Here is a 16,508-nt window from a genome sequence, read left to right on the forward strand (position 1 = left end):
AGGGTCCCTCTCGGAGCCCTTTTCCCATACGCGGACTGGCTCCTGGGGGCAGCAAGGCTGTGGTGTTTTCTTCTGTTCTCATTTTTGCAGAATTGCACAAAGAGAGGTTTCCTTTTTATTTCTTTCTTCTTCTTTTTTATTTAATGAATTGTAAAGTGTTGTCATTCCCCCTTGTTTTTTTTTTTCCTCTTTTTTTTCTTTTTTAAGAGACTTTGGCTCAGATTTGACCTCTGTTGGGAAATGATTCTTGTAACTGTACAACTTTTTTTTTTTGCTTCCTTCCTAATAATAATAAATTAACAATTTTGTGTTGGTGGGTGTGGTTGCAGTCATGTTGCTTTCTCACTCTCCCTTTTCCATCCACCCTCTTCTGTGGGGCCACATGCATACCTTGGAGCACAGGGCACAGGCGTCACCAGCCCCCTTTGGCATTAATGCTGAGGCCAGTGCTCACCTTGCAAGATTGGGCAGCTCTCGGTGCCTTGTGCTGGGCCACGTTTGATGGCTCCAGATGCCTTATTTTCTTGGCCTGGATATGAAGATGGGCTTGGAGACCTCCAGCCACAGTTGTCTTGGTGGCCACATGTTCCTCTCCCACCATACGCTCTAGCCTGAGATGGTTGCAGGATGCAGCACTTGGATGCAGGGGTTGAGCTGGGGTTACAAATCTGCTTCAGGGTCTCTTGCTCTGGGCAGTAGCCGTTGTTGGTGAGGGGCACATCGAAGTTAAGATTTGTGCTTTCTAGCACTCTCTCTGGGTACCTAAGCTCTCCAGGCTGGGTACTTCCCTCAGTGCATGTCAAGGGGGCTGCTCTCCTCCCACCTGGCCATTGCATTCCTCTTCCCTGTTCTCTCCTTGTGCTGCTGGCTCTCCTGCACCTAAGGAGGGACCCTGGGTGACGGATACTGCTGGGGAGGCCGTTGGCACATCTTGCCCCAACTGGTACTCATGTTGGTGGGAGCCCACGGCCCTGGGACCAGGACTCCTCTTGGTCCCGAGTCCTCCGCTTGTCCTGGGGTCTGCACTCCGAGTCGGTGCGTTGTGCACAACCTCGCCAGCCCGGTCCACAGCTTCCCTGCCCCCAGCCCCGCGTTTCTCCCCAGCTCTTCCTCCTCCCCACGTGCCTGCAGCCCAGCAGGACCGGAGCAACAAGCCCGGCTTTGTTCGCCCTTGCTCCGGGCTCAGGACAAACCGGCACGGCGCGAAGTGCATGAAAGCAGCCACTCTCCCTCCCCTCGCGCCAGCCTGCGTGCGTGCGGGGGGAGGCTCGCCGCCCCCGGCACCCTTTTGTCCTGCCAGGAACGCAACTCCCGCCTTGCCCACTGGACCTGGGCAAGGATGCAGAGGGCACAGAGGGCAGCGTGGGCGCGGGACATCTTTTATTCCATGTGCCAGGCCATGGATGTGACTGTCTTCCTCCTCCGCCAGCCCCTGGCCTGCATCCTCCCCCTTCCCGAGCTGCTGGGGGCCAGGACAGGGTTTGGGAGCATCTCGGCAGTGCTGAGATTGGGGGAGGCAGGGGGGAGAAAATAAATAAATAAATTCAGTGTTGTGTTCTGTGAAGAAAACTGGGGCTTTTGTTTCCCTGGCAACTGGGCCGAGAAAGCGCGGCCCGGTGGGTGTCGCGGCGGCACAAAGCCCTCAGTGAGCCCCTCGCATTCAGCGCCCGTAGCAACCGGCTCCCTCTGCCTGGCATGTGGCGGCCCGGGGGTGGCCGCCAAGGGGAGAGAACAAGGAGCTTTAATAAGCGCCGCCGGACGGGCCGCGAGGTCCCGGGGAGGCCCGGGCTCGGCTAGGCTCGCGCGCAGCCTGCCCTGGGCCGCCCCTGGGCCGCTGCGGCTGCCTCAGACGCTCCCGAAATGTCCCCTGGCCTCCTGGTAGGCCGCAGGGTGGTTTCGGCTTGGCCACCCCAGAGTCCCCATGTCTCATACAAACCCAAAACACAGACCTGTCCCCCGCCCTCCCTCCAGACACTCTGATCTGCGGTGCTGGATGGTGGCACGTGCAATGTGCTCTAGGTTACTGATTTATTGAGCTCTTAAAGGGCACTGCTTGCAACTGATAGGGCACAGTCACTGGGACCTTCTACTGTGGAGGGGACAGAATAGAATGCGGGTGAGTTATATTTGCAATGTCCTCTGCAAGTCACCGTGGAAACCCTCCTGGCTGTCGGATGGGACCTTTCCTGCGCATCCTTGGGCCAGGAAGCCTGGACAGGAGGATGCTGGTGTCCTTGGTGGTCTTTTGGCAGAGGCATGAAGGTTGCCTACGTAGCTATGTGGACTGGAAACCCCTTTGCCAGATGTGGGGTTTGAATCTTGTGGCGCAGCCCCTGAGCTGTCTCTTCTGCATGCTCCACGTCCAGACACAGGCACTAACAGCAAAAAGAAAACGTTTGGTCTTGGGAGAAGGTGGTAAAATGATCTCTACATATCCCTGGCAGTGCTTAGCAAGGTGTGCCAAGGGCCAGGAGAGGTGGGGGTGACTCCCGGGGCTTGTCGAAGAAGATGGAGGAGGACATCTCTGTTTTGAGCTTGCTGTCAGCGCTGCTCTCACTGGAAGTGGTGTCTGGGCTGCATCCCTCACAGCAGCAGCAGCAACAGTCCATGAATGCCTGGCCTAGGGGTCTGCAGAGGCACAGGAGCAGGACCGGCGTCACAGAGCACTTGAAGAACAGGAAGAACTGATTGATGAGACTGAGCAGGTCCAAAGTCTGCCTGGACATGTCAGGGGACATGTAGGCCACCACGATATTGCAGACATTCTCAGGGGTGGTGCAGAGACCATAGATGATGGTCAACCCAATGATGGTGCAGTTCAAGTGACTCTCGCACTGGCTGTGTTTGGTTCCCCGGCACTCAGTCTTCTTCTCGGTGCCGCTGATCCTCCGGGTGACCAGCTGGCAGCTGACAGTGAAGAGGATGGGCAAACAGAAATAGCAACCAAAGTACCACCACATCCGAGCATTTTGGTAGGTGAGCACCAGGGAGTAGACAGACTCAGGCAGGTGGGATGAAGGCTTCATGGTGCAATACTCCGTCGCCATACCGGACACAGGCGATGTGTCCTGTGCCAGCTGCCACAGCAGAATCTCTGGCACCGAGAGCGTCATGGAGCCCACCCAAATGACGGCCAGCTTGGCGATAATGGAATGGCACTGCTCGATGGGCCGGGCACTGGCCTGGGGGCTCGTGGCTGCATGGAACCTGTCGATGCCTAGAGCGCAGAGGCTGAACGTGGTGACCCCCAGTGATGACACCTAACAAGGAAGGAGGGAAAACAGGTTCACCTCGCTGCTGGGACGCTGAGATGGACTCAGCTTTACCAGGTCGGTGGCAACTGCTGGATACCAAGAGTACAACCCAAGGGACTTCATCCAACATTTTACGGAAGTCATCCCAGCATGCAGACATTTTCCTGTGTCTCTTAAAAAGTAAGTAGATAAACATGTCACTTTTAAACAATTTATCCCTTATTGGCCAGGATGGGAATGATAGGATTTTCCCTCAGGCTCTTTCTATCATACATGTCTCTGAGAGAGGAAAAACAGGGACCCATCACCCCCATCAGTGCCTTCCCAGGGCCCCCATTGTCCCCAGGTAGCTCCTCTCTGCCCTGCTCTGCAGAGCTGCTGCCCGCTTCCCAGACAGGCCAAACGAGTTGAAGCTGCCATTGTCACAAATCAGCTCTGGGCAATTTCCGCTGCATTGAGATTAGCAGGAAAAAACATCCCCATTTGCCAAAGGGAAGAGGCCAAAGGAGGTCGAGGGATTGCTACGGCCCTGGGAGCGCTGGCAAGACACCGAGGATCAAAATCAGCATTAATAGGCCAAGCTCCAGAGCTGCATCATTTCTCTGAGCCAAGTTCCACAGCCCTGAGGCTGGGATATGGCAGGGTTACACAGGGGTGCACAGGAGTGCCTTGCCTCCCACGCCAACAGCCGTTCTTGATCTCACAAAGCCTCATAACCTCACCCAACGCCAAGGAACATTCCCAGAAAACCTTCCAGGGCATCCCATGATGCCCGTGTTGTGGACAACCACCTAACAAAGGATTTTGAAAGAAATAGGCCTGGTCTTCCACTATGAACCTTCTTCAGTGGTCCTGGGCTGTCGTCTTTGCAAGGAGCATTGCAGAGCACAGTGCTTGGTGCTCAACATCACTGTCCAGTTGCACCCAACATCATTAACTACTACTGGACATTAATTACTAGGCTACAGTCCTAGTAATTTACAGTCCAATTTCCCTTTTAGCTGGTACTTTGGTGGGAATTTAGCTCTGATCTGGAAGGCTGAGGGGTCCCTGTGTGCTGAGAGGCAGGCATATGAGCAGAGAATCCTTGCAGCTGCTTTCTTACCTTACTTTGTTGCCCAGGCCAGCCCTGAAGGGGCAGGAGGGCAAGGCTGGATTGAAAAATGGACATGGCCTTATCTGGGGACCATGATAGGAACCTGCTTCACTGGGTGTTTGTCACATCCATTCTTCATCATGGGGGCAGATATAGGACCAAGGCAGCGCCCCGTATACATGATCCCTCCAGCAGCTCAAGGAAATGGGGGGGGGGTTGGGGACGGGGATGGGACAGGACCTCCATCACACTGACCTGTGCTGATCTAAGTCTGGGCTGATGGGATCTCCAGGGTGTGATTCCATGCTCCACAGTAAAGGCTGTGGCCAGTGGTGAGGTGGTGAGGATGCATAGTCTTCACGTCAGCTACCCCACTTCCCCTACAATCATCCCAACAACTGTCACATCAGCCCCAAGGTCCCCCTGTTTGCCTCCAACTCCTCCAGAGACAGAGCAGTCCCAAGGCCTGGCAGGCACTCTGGTGCTGCTTAACCACTGCAGATGGAGGTGCCACCATCCCTTGACCAGGAAACCTCAGCATGGTCATGGCCACTGAACCCATGTGTGCATCGGAAACATGGCATAGTCATGAAACGGCCACAGACGTTAGGAAACGGCCACAAACTGAAGCACCAAAAGTTCCACAGGAACTTAAGGAAAACTTTCTTAACAGTGAGGGTGCCAGAGCACTGGAACAGGCTGCCCAGAGAGGTTGTGGAGTCTCCTTCTCTGGAGATCTTCAAACCCGCTTGGACGCAGTCCTGTGCCACGTGCTCTAGGTGATCCTGTGTGTGCAGGCGGTTGGACTAGATGATCTCTAGAGGTCCCTTCCAACCTTAACAATTCTGTGATTCGATGAACTTCAAGAAGGGGATTGTTTTGGGGTCACCCTCTTTTCCTTCCATCCCCTCTTCCTTCCATCCTCACCCAGGGCACTAAGCCCATGGCAAATGAGCTCAGGCAAACGCCATCCTGGACGCCTGTCTACTTTCCGGACCCTCTCTGAGTCTTGTCTCTGCCTGGCTGTTAGATGAGAGGCTTGAAGTGGGGGGCAGGGGCAGGACAAATATTTCCTTTAGGAACAGGCCGGGGTGGGAGACATCCAGAAATGAGCAGCTCTTGCTTGCCGAGCAATGAAGATGTTGCTAAGCGACACTGGGACTGCACAGCTGCACCAGCAAATACCACTTCATCCTGCTTGGCTGTTGCTTTCAGCTGGTGGCTGTGATCAAGGCAGATTTTAGGCTCTGTCTAGCAGGTTATACAGATTGTGGGGGCCACAAGCCCAGGTCTGTACCTAAAAGATCCAGTTGTATCAGCCAGGTCTCCTGGTGAGGTCATGTGTGTCTCAAGCCATGAGAGAAGCCCCAGGGACCCCTATGCCTTTGCAGACCCAGTACAAAGGCATTTATACACATGAGCTAAGGCTGTCGTGGTGCCAGTGGGTGACAGCTGCAGGACAGAGCTGTACGACTGGTGACATGTCCCTCACCTGCCAGCATGGGGGTTTGGAGGTGCCTTACTCCAGATCTAGTAGGCATGTGCTGCCCCAGGCACTGGACGTTTCAAGCTTTTTTTTTTTTTTTTTTTTTTTTTTTTTGCCACCAGCATCCAAGATTCAACAGCATCCCATGGAGAGCATTGGAGCTCTCTTGTTGCTCACCTAGGTTGGTGCAGCAGCTGTGCCTACTGCCCAGGATGCCCAGAATGGGCTCTCTGATGCAGTCCCATGCTTAAATCCCTGCACTGGAGTCACCCCAACCTGCCCCCTGCATCAGATGAAGCGGTAGAGGACAATCCAGCCAGCCATGAAGCAGGAACCAGCCAGGATCTTCTCCCAAAGGGCCGCTCTGATTTCATGGCTTTTAGGTTCCCAGGCCTGTCAAGGAGAATTTGGAGGAGGAAATGCTTCTCCAATATTTAGGATTCCCTCTGCCAACAGGCTTTCCCAATCTAAGTCCAAAGATCTGTGCTCAGGCCCCTCCAGCACTTGGGACAGACTGCTATTCCTCTAAGTAGCCACAAGCACGAGTCCTAATGATGGGCACAGACAGATCTGGTAATGACAGAAAGCCATATTCCAGATCAGCACGATGACAACACCAGAACAGGCAGGGCTGATCTTGGCCATGGGTGTTGGGAATGCCACAGAAGGGAGCAGCCTGATGCCAGACTTCTCCCTGGAATGGGAAAAGCCCTATAATGTTTTGGTTTTGTTTTCTCAATGCAAAAGAAGGACATGGGCAAAATCATGCCATCTATGGAGCTTTTGTTTATTCTGCTCGCCCTCATCACCATGGTCCCTGCAGCCGTCTCTTAATGTGCTGGGCACACACCCTGAATGGCGGAGACCCATCACGCTTGTGACAGGCATGGATTTCAGATTTCTAAACCTACCCACAGACTCTCCTGCCCCTGTGCTCCACGCAGCTACCCTCTCCACTTGCATCCTGCTGTTCTTGTGCCTGTTCACACCAGCCCACCACAGCTAGTTCCCCATGACACTGGGGTTGGGCCTGCAAGATGGAGACAGGTGTCAGTTTGCAAAAGGGACGGATGAATAGATGGGCCCCATGGAAAGACGACCCCATGCTAGCTGGACGTGGGAGGGTTTCACAGGCTCCTTCCACCCCAGGACCCATTATGTTGGTTGCAGATTCTGTGCAAGGGCCCATGGCTGCTCTCCTCTCCCTTTCATATCACAATTTTCCCAGGTCCAGGCAGTTGAAGAGCTTTGTACTGGGAACACACCTAAGATTCTTGCAGTTTCCCATGGCAGGGCCTCTGCAATACACAGACTTTGTGTTAGGCCCTGGACAGCATTAACAGCCCCAAAAGCAGAGAGGACCCAAATCTCCGAGCACTCCAGAGCCCTGTGCAGCCCCTTACCTCCATGAAGGGCACGATGCGACAGGACACATCCCCCAGCAGTCTCTTCTTGGTGATCTCATTGAAGATCACCACAGGCAAGCAGAAGAAGAGGATGAGGAAGTCCCAGAAAGCTAGGCTGGCCAAGATGGAGTTCCAGGCACTTTTCATGTAGTAATTGTGCCACACAATGCACATGACAGACAAGTTTCCAATGATGCCCACTGCGAAGACGATGAGGGACAGGAACATCACAGCATAGGCACTGTAGGAGTTCTCTGTCACTGGGTACAAAGGGTTCTGGATTTGCATCCGCTTGTTGGACACTGTGGTGAGGTTGGCTCGGGGCTGTGCTCCCTCTCCGTCCGTAGGGAGCCCTCCTTGCTGCTCATACGGGTCGGTGCTGGCTGGCACCAGGGTCTTGGTTGGGTGCAGGCTGGCAGGGTTGGCAGGCCGTGGGAACTCCACCTGGACCCCCGGCACATACTGCTGGACTGACCTGGAGTCCTTCTCGGTCCCCCGGCGCAGCCTTTCCCTTGTCAGACGGACCTCTGCTCTGTCCTGGGCCGCCGTGGGCAGAGTCCTTCCTCCATCCCGGACGTGTGGGGTGCTGCCTTCCTCGGGCTGCCTGGACTGGCCGTGCATGGCCGCAGCCCCCAGCGCCGGCAGCACCAGCAGCAGCAGAGCCAGGCGACATGGTGAATGCATGGTCCTGTCGTCACCCTCTGGAGCAATGATGTCCTAGAGTGCAGAGCAGCCCCGAGCTCAGGAGACCCTGGGGCTGGAGGAAGCAGCAGAGCTGTCCCGAGGAGCAGCCTGTCCGTCCTGCTCCAACTGCTGCTCTGGGCTCTCCGGAAAGCTCTGGACAGAATAAAAATCCGTGTTCCAGCACAGCAGTGCCAGGCCCTCTGCTGGTCACAGCTCCGCTCCCGAGGAGGCTGCCAGGCTCCGCAGAGACACATCGGCATCCAGGGCCAGACGCTCAGCAGCTGGTGTGACTGAGGCATCAAAGACAGAGCACCGAACCCTCCTCATCCGCAGCTCCCCACAAGCAATCGGCTTTAAGGATGCCTGAAACCTGAAATTCAGGACCGCATGGCCTGTCCCCCGCTGTACTCCACATTGCCAACTCAGCTCCCCACAAAGTAACCTCTACTGAGGATGTCTTTGAACAGCCAAGCCACCTCGTCTTGAGCTTGGGGAGACGGCCTGTGGTAGGTAGGGTGAAGGGAAGGATTACCTGGCTCCAAGGGAAGCCACCTGCCTGTCCCTGCCCTGATAGCCACTTTGGAGGAGTTGGAATGCTTGGTCTGGCTTTCCCAAGGTTTGTTGATGCTTTTTCTACTGACTTTCGCCTTGGAACAAGTGTTCAAACAGAACTAAGGATGACCAATCCCCTGTATCCATCATCTCTCCCCAGTACTCATCACTTCTCCCCACATCCATCACCTGTCCCCATACTCATCTTCTTTGTACCACTCCGTGTTGTCCTATGTATTATCTCTCCCTGTGCTGGTCAACTGTCACTCGCCCATCACCTCTCCACTGTGCTGTCATCTCCTCTCCATGCCTGTTGGACTATTTCTCCCTTGGAAATGGCTCACAGGGATCACTGTGTGGGAACAAATCCTGTGGCAGGGGGCAGCACACTGGGATGCCCATGGGGGTTGGGGCCGCGGGGCTGCTCAGGAGCTTAGTGAGTTCGTCATTGCACGGCGTAGTGTCAGGGAGGCAGGATGACTTGTCTCACTGCAGGAAATCTCATTTCCCCCCCGAGTCAGGACTGTGCTGCCTTATCGGGGTGGCACCATGCCCACTTTTCCATTAGCTGGAAGGGCCCCTTGACTGAAGTCCCAGAGCATGAGAACATGGGCCTCTTACTGGGAGCTGGGACAGCTGATCTTACTGGAGCCACAGAGAGGCAGAGAAGGGATATGGAGTCCAGAGACTTTGAGAGACTCCTGGGAGAGCTTTGACCCTCATCTGTCATCACAGCCCCTCTCCAGAAACTGGCAGAAAACAGGAAAAACATGGGCTTGAAGCAGGGTAAGACTCATGCTCTGCTCAAAATGGCATTGTACTCAACTGATCCTTGGTCCTCAGCTACCTCAGTGGGCTGACAGAGAGCTCATTGACCCCATAACTCTCCAGGGTGAGGCAGGAGGAACCTCTATTCCCGAAGCAGTAAGTCCAGGCATGTGCAAGTGTTTCATCCCTTCAGGGCTGGGCCTTGTTCTCTATTGCATGCAATTGTCCATCAACAATGACCATAGAAATCCAAGGCACACCAGAAGACTGGCTCTTTTTCTTGAAGTGCCCAACCTCTTCAAGAAAGCGCTTAGCCCAAAGACTCTCTGGTGTTGGCCCTGCAGACTGGAGCTCGTCCAGCTGTGCTTAGCTGCTCTCCTTTGTCATACTTCTCCCACACCTGTGTCCTGCTTTTTGTCTCTCTAATGCTATGATTTCTGAGCATCATATGGATATGCTGAAGGGAAAGGGAAAAGAAAGATTTTGTCTTTCTCAGTCCTACAAGATGGTTGACAATAGAAATGCATGAGGTCTCTACTGTGAACAATGGGTGCAGCAGGGACAGGCACCTATGAAGAAATTTCTGGCCAGAAATTCAAAAAAAAGAGAAGAGAAAAGTGGCTCAGCCCATGGCAGCTTGAGAAGTCATTCAAGTTTTTAATGGGTTGATAATTGGCTCGGGTACTCTGGATCCAAGGCCACAAACAGCCACGTGAGAAATTCATAAAGAACAGGGGACTGACCCCAGTGCTCATGAGTACACTTGCCTTAATCCAACATCCTGTAGCCAAAAGTGAGGTCATGGCCTAAAGTGTGCCAAGTGTTCTTTGGATGTGAAGATGGTAGCAGAGCCAGAGCAGTGTACACTTGTCCAGCCAACACTGTTACGAAGGATGGATAACACAACTTGCACCCTGCTGAGCACCTGGTGCTGAGCCTGGCTTCTGCCGCAAAGAGAAAGCAGTAGGAATGGGCAGATATAGGTGTGGGGTGCCCATCCCTGCTTCCCTCATGCCCTCTCTTCAGGGCACAATGCCAGTGCACCCTGGCATGGCTCTGAGGAACATCACGCTGTCTGGTCCAAAGAACTAGACAGAGGCAGGAGCATGGAGGAGCTGTGTTCTCCATGCCCACATCAGCTCAGAAGAGGGAGCCTTTGGTGCACTCTTCCCTCTGAGAAGGGACCTGCAGGTTGGCTGTGTGCTGGTGGCTGGCGCTGTCTCAGCCGTGTCTCAGCGCGGCACAGCCAGGTGTTCTCCTGCAAGGCGCAGGAGCTATTTTTAGTTTCATTACACTGCAGTTACACAACAGCCGGGTGTGTCATGGAATTGCTTGAAGACAACAGCAGGGTTCACCAGGGCAAGGTGACATTTCGGCAGCACAGGAATGACCTGGACAGGTTCTGTCACCGAGGGAAACAGCCTGGCTGAGAAGCATCTCTCCCCTCTCTCAGCTCGGAGTTACCAGCCAGTAACCAGGAGTTCCCAGGCTGTCCATGTGGTCCCTGTCTGCCCCCAAAATGATTGCCAGACAAGAGGCCCAGGATCATTTGGGAACTGCACATTTTTCTTCTGCAGCATCTTATCCAGTCCAGATTCACAGACGGGTTGAGACTGTTTCTGGGGAGATGATTGTGTATCTGGCTTTGGCAGGCCTCTCTTTGGAGGTACTTTATCAGAGTGAGAGATTTCAAGTGTAACCCAGGAGAGGATTCTCCTAAATACTGTCTTCTAGGAATTTCGTTTGTTCCACACATGTAGATCTGTCTGCATAAAAATCACATATCAGCTAAGATCTTCTTTTCCTGGGGCCTGTGGGAATGGCACACTTCAGTAACAAGTTCAGAAATACGTGATAGCAAAGGGGCAAAAATCATAAGTGTTCTGAGCATGTGTTCCACCACTCTAAATGTATTCCCCTTCAGGGGTATTCTAGGGCTTTTTTGAACTGTTCCTTTTCTTGAACTGTTCCAAAGCAGGAGAGTTTTGTTGAAAGCAAGGGTAGTGATGAAGTAAGATGAATGACTTCCCTGACTCTATTGCTAGGCTGCACCTACCTGACTGGAAGGGACCCAAAGGATGCCAGCACCAAGATATCGACGGAGTGAAGTCAGCAGGACTTACAGTGTCAGGCAAAGAGGTTTTTCAACTCCTTTGTTCTCTCTGTGAGAAGACCCACTGTCATCCCAAACATAGATTAGTGCCACCCAACCCCACAAAGGACCCTAGTGGGGCAAATTATATCCCCTCTTAGTTTAAATGACATAGTTTGCAGACCTTGAGATTTGTGGAGTAACTGTAAATGATCCAAGCACTGGAGCACAGCTGAAATGGAGACAGCTCACAATCAGGACAGCAATATGAGAACTGTACCGTCAAGTATAACGCCATGCACTGAGTTGGACAGATGGATGGGAAATGAGACTGTCACCTGTTGGCAAGTGACTGGCAGGGTAGACAAGACCCAAATAATCTGTGAGAGGAGGGAAACGTCTCCCTTTTCACCAAACACTCCAGCCTCCAAACTGCATGGGAGCAGAGCAGCCATAGGCTTGTACATGCTTGCTGGATTGGTGCTGTTAATGTGCATGGTTCTCAGGAAAACGGGCAGAGGCAGGGAAGGGACATGGTAAATACACACAGGCTGCAGTCACCTAGCAAAGTCTGAGACAAATCCTAAGCCAGATCCTGCTCTAAAGGCAGCTGTGGGGAAGGTGGACATGGACAAGGGAACTACATCCTGGTCCTCCAGGCCTTGTCACTATTGGACCCACCACAGCTATAACCATTCATCCTGAATGAAGATGCTTCCATGTGATTTTTTTTATTTGTTTTTCCCTGAAATAGGATGATCCTTGCAGATGATCATCTGTCCAATTGATCTTTTCTGTTGTCTTCATGCTGGCAGCTGACTCCAGCTTCATATCTGTGGCCGCTCCAATTCCCACATCTCAAAACTAACTCTCAGTGTGCTGGACCCAACCTACCTGCTCAGTCCTTTAGGATAGAGGTGGTGCTTGGAGATCCTATCAGCTTCCTAACGGCACTGAATGTGAAAGCTGGTGTCTACCATAACGATGGTGGTTACAGGTTCCGCCCAAAGGTTGGGATTTTTCTGGTGAGGCACCCTCTGTTTGATCAGCTGCTCCAAATAAATATACTCAAATCACTAACTGACTCTTTGCTAGAAATAACTGAGCCAGCCAGCTGCACAGTAGGAATCGTAAAAAATAAAAGGCTTCTGAAAGCTGCCTCCTGTGGATTAACTGATTCCCTCTCACTACACCCACATCTCCTGTCCGGGAGCTTGTAAAAAGCCTCTCCCCTCTAACCACAGCCATTTAATTGCAGAACTGACTGTGGCCAGCTGGCAGTCCTGAAAACAAACCACGATGGCCTTCCCGTCCGCTTACGGACCTGTGAGCCCTTCTCCCCATGGACATGTTTCCCAGTAATGATTAATTTAAAGCATATGAAGAACACTCAACCTTATTTTGCAGTGGGGAAACCAAAAATGCCATGGGATTTTCCTTGAGCCACAGCAAGAATCTCATTCCACAGCAAGAATTTAGTTCTCGATGGGGATTAACTCAGAGGACCTCAGCGCTTTCTTCTTGCCATTAGACATGGGCTTCTCTGCACAGGGAAGCATTTCCATCAGCTCACGTGAGCAGGGGCTGTTTTTCTGTTCTGGAGCAGGGGGATCACTTTGTGTTCAGGGGAGGAACTGAAACCCAAGGAAGTTCAGCTCTAGGCAAAGACATTTGTCAGTGAAATAAAATGAGCACTTTCCTAGAAGGCCATTTGGAGAGGCTCTGAACTCACTGCCTTTATCTGAGCCCTTAGCTTGCAACTTCCCTTTTTATTCACATAGACTCACAAATGCAAAAATGCAATTGGAAGAAAAACAGTCCTAAGTTTCATATGGAAAATCAACTATTTTCAAATCCTCCCTTTTTACAGGGTGGAAGAGGAACAGGGAATATTGCCTCTAGATTCTCCATTTGCCTCAGTTCAGTTTCTCTGACTCTACTAGCGATGTTTTGATGCTTCCACATTTCTAGCTGCATTGGGGTTAAACCTCAAGATCCATAGCTGCTTTAGGTTCCCATTTTGGCTGTGGCATGCTGAGACTGAGGGGCTTCAGACACATAAGGGGCTGACACAATGTAAGATCTGAACTTCTTCTTCCTCTTCCTCTTCTTCTTCTTTGGGTCACAGGGTCGATAAAGGTCTAGCTCCTCTTGAAGAGCTTTACATATGAACCCGTGTCAGTGTAAGAGCCTGTCGCCTGCCATCCCTGCTCATGTCAGCAGAGGGAGAGGCAGGTTGGGTGTCCTGCAGTTGTAATCCACCTGCCTGCCAAAATCGGGCACTGGGGAAACACCGATGGAGAACAACCTGTCTGTAGGAAAAGAGATGCCAAGCCATCCTGTCTGAAGCTCGTGAGTGATCTCCTCCATGCTCTGCTCAAACCATGCAAAATTCAGGGTGATTTGCACTTTCTAAGGGTATTACAGCTTCTTAGTGCGTGCTTGTGCAGTCAGTGCTCCTGTCAGAGCTGCTCGAGGATGATGAACCTGCCAGTTCCCCAAAGCAGAGGTTTCCTTACACAAGGGCAGCAGGGTTTTGACACTGGTAGAAGGATGTTCCCTTTGCATTGACAGTTGTGGGAGAGAGGACCTGTCTGTCCTTTCTGAAGGCCATGAAGCACCACAGAGCAAGTGTTAGAGCTTGTCCCTCCCTCCAGCATGAGGTATCAGTGACAGGACCTGGAGGCCTGAGGACAGGGAGCAAAATGGTCTCAAGATGGTTTTCCTGCTCCCTGTGAAGCAATCCAGGTGCTCCCCGGAGCCGGGAGCACGGGCTCGGACCACGCTCTTGCCCCATCTGCTTGCCAGCAGCCCAGTGTCCCCCGCCGCAGTGGGACTTGTCACCTACCTGTTGGTGAGCAGTGTGGCACTGTGGTGACATTTGGTGGCTGCCGTGGGTGCCCCACCCCAGCGGGGGACGAAGGTCACTGTCCAGAAAAGGCTGCTGCTTGCTGATGGGAAAAATCGGGAAATTCCCTGTCGTGTTCGCATGCAAATAAAGGCTGGAATTGGAGACCCAAGGAACTCAAAGCAACTACCCTCCTTCCTCCCAGACCCCAGCACGGCTGAGGAGGAGGATCTCCGTGTCCACCCAGGGCACCTGCATGGCAGACCTGCCTCTCTGAAACAGCTCCTCCAAGCTGGCCCCGCAGCACCCGGGTCCTGGTCACAGGGACATGACGGTGTCCCCAGGGAAGCTGCCACTGCCCTGTGTGGGGAAAGCCCTTGTGTATTTCTATGCAGGTTGTGCCGGACGCCAGCACCTCTCTCTCTTCTCCAGCAGCTCTGAGCACCAGTGGGCACTGTGGCTGGTTCTGCTGCCCTCCCCAGACCCAGTTTCCTCCTCTCCTTCTTGAACCAGCATTTCTGCCAGACACGGAGCATCCTGTCTCTCCCCTCTGCCAGTCCAGGCTCAACAGCCCTCTGATGCCCCTTCCCATAGTTTCCATGCCCTGCCAGGCTCACTCTCCCAAAGAAGGTGCTTGCTGAAGCCAGAGTGTCCCTTTGAGAAGCCTTGCTTGAGCCTCATGCAGGGAGAGCCACACAGGGACTCAAGGTATCCCTGGACCTGGTCACATCCTCATTGCTGAGGCTGAGGAAGCAGGGGTGAAGATAAATAGCACCCAAATTCCTGCAGGGCTGGCACTTGTTGAGGAAGATCCCGATCTGTCCGTGCTCTGCCACACGGGATCAGTACCTATGCCAGCTGCACCGTGCTGCTGCACTGGTGTCCTGTGGACTGGCCTTCCCTAACAGAGGGATGTCAAGAGCCCTCTGAGGCCCCAGAGACATTCAGAATCCGCACATCATGCTCAGGGCATCTACGGGCCAGGCCTGGAGGAGGGCAGGGCACAGGAAGAGAAACTCCTAAGCCCTTGCCTTGAAAGCCCTCTTCCTTTGTGCTACTGCCTGGGAGGCTTGGAAGAAGCTAAATCATGCAAGGTTTTGGAAGCGGAAAACCTCCCTCCCAAGACTGTTAACCTGCAGTTATGCCAGAGGAGAGACTGGACTCTGTGTCTTGGGAAGCTAACCAATTTTACAGCCAGAAGGGTCACAGTCACAGCTAGGGGAGGCAGGGACTCCACTGATGACTGACTAAATTACTCTGACACCCTCATGACCAACAGAAGACCAAGCACAAGATCTGAGCTTCGGTTCAAGTGGGATTCCTGAAGCCTGTGATAGCATCTGCTTAAGAGGTTCCAAGTTCTGCAGCCTGCTGGACTCTGATGTGGCAGCAGAGTTTGTGGCAGCTGGCTATGGAGGATGGAGAGGTCAAGATCTTCCACTGACAGAGGAAAACCCAGATTCTGTTCTGTTCTGTTCTGTTCTCTGTGTGACTCAGTTCCACATGGTGAGTTGCTCAGCACTGAGATATGGACCCACATGGCTTCCAGCCAGCAGCTCACCAAAGACCAGCGTTCCTAAATGCTGCAGTAAAGCAGGAGGCAGCCAGCAACTTGCAAGACCTTCTCCCTTAAATTCAGGTCAGAGTCTCTAGGTTCACACCACAGCCAGTGGCCATTAGTCACCAGGTAATGCAGCTGATATCTCCCAGGTGTGGCAGTAATTGGCCATGTAAGCCCTGCTAGCCCAGTGGCACCAAGGCTGTACTGATGCAGCAATAATTGTGGCGTGGTGTTGATGAACTCATTCATACTCCTTCCCAATACTCATAACTATGTAGGTAGAGCAAATACTCCATGGCTTTGGACACTTGTTGAGAAGATGGTAAGACAGGGTACAAGCAATGTCAAAAGTCTGCCAGAATTGGGAATTCTGCCTCCTGGGAGAATTGATTCAGCTCTACGGAAACCCTCTGGGCCTGTCTGGAGTTGGTGCCTGTGGCCAGGCTCTGCACTCTGCTGTCCCTATCCCATGTCAGCAAGACACATGGCCACGGACATGCTCTACTGTTTGCCATGTCCTCATCATTATTTTGGGAGCTTCCCACTCTGCTCCACTGAATAAGATGCACAGCCCGAGAACAGAGATAGACCTGGGCGGCATCCTTATGGTCAATGAGAGCTGGGCTCACTGAAGCCATGGTATCATGTCCTGGGTGTCAAGAGTCTCTGACTGGGGACACATCAAATTCAGCACTGGGTGGGTGCAAACACATCCAAGACAGAGGGAGAACTGTGGGGAATGGGACCTCTGGAGAAGGGGA

General features: G+C 53.0%; 1 protein-coding gene across 1 annotated transcript; it reads right to left on the bottom strand.

The window, feature by feature from the left end:
- Positions 1-2,211: 2,211 nt before the first annotated feature.
- GPR37L1 (G protein-coupled receptor 37 like 1) lies at positions 2,212-8,093 on the bottom strand. Its single transcript, XM_010218126.2, has 2 exons — positions 7,240-8,093; positions 2,212-3,260 (listed from the first exon to the last, which is right to left on the bottom strand). Exons 1-2 carry the CDS (start codon positions 7,924-7,926, stop codon positions 2,448-2,450), a joined length of 1,500 nt encoding a protein of 499 aa, XP_010216428.2. The 5' UTR covers positions 7,927-8,093; the 3' UTR covers positions 2,212-2,447.
- Between the last annotated feature and the right edge of the window lie 8,415 nt (positions 8,094-16,508).

Source organism: Tinamus guttatus, unplaced genomic scaffold (assembly GCF_059628265.1).
Source record: "Tinamus guttatus ecotype Peru unplaced genomic scaffold, ASM5962826v1 Tinamus_guttatus_pri_ptg000563l, whole genome shotgun sequence".
NCBI lineage: Eukaryota > Metazoa > Chordata > Aves > Tinamiformes > Tinamidae > Tinamus > Tinamus guttatus.

What these genes read in the sequence shown, in the direction of transcription:
- GPR37L1 (XM_010218126.2), bottom strand. Translation starts at nt 7,926, where the DNA reads ATGCATTCACCATGTCGCCTGGCTCTGCTGCTGCTGGTGCTGCCGGCG. An exon ending in GCATCGTGCCCTTCATGGAG is followed by an intron (nt 3,261 to 7,239) that starts GTAAGGGGCTGC and finishes CTTCCTTGTTAG; the next exon opens with GTGTCATCACTGGGGGTCAC.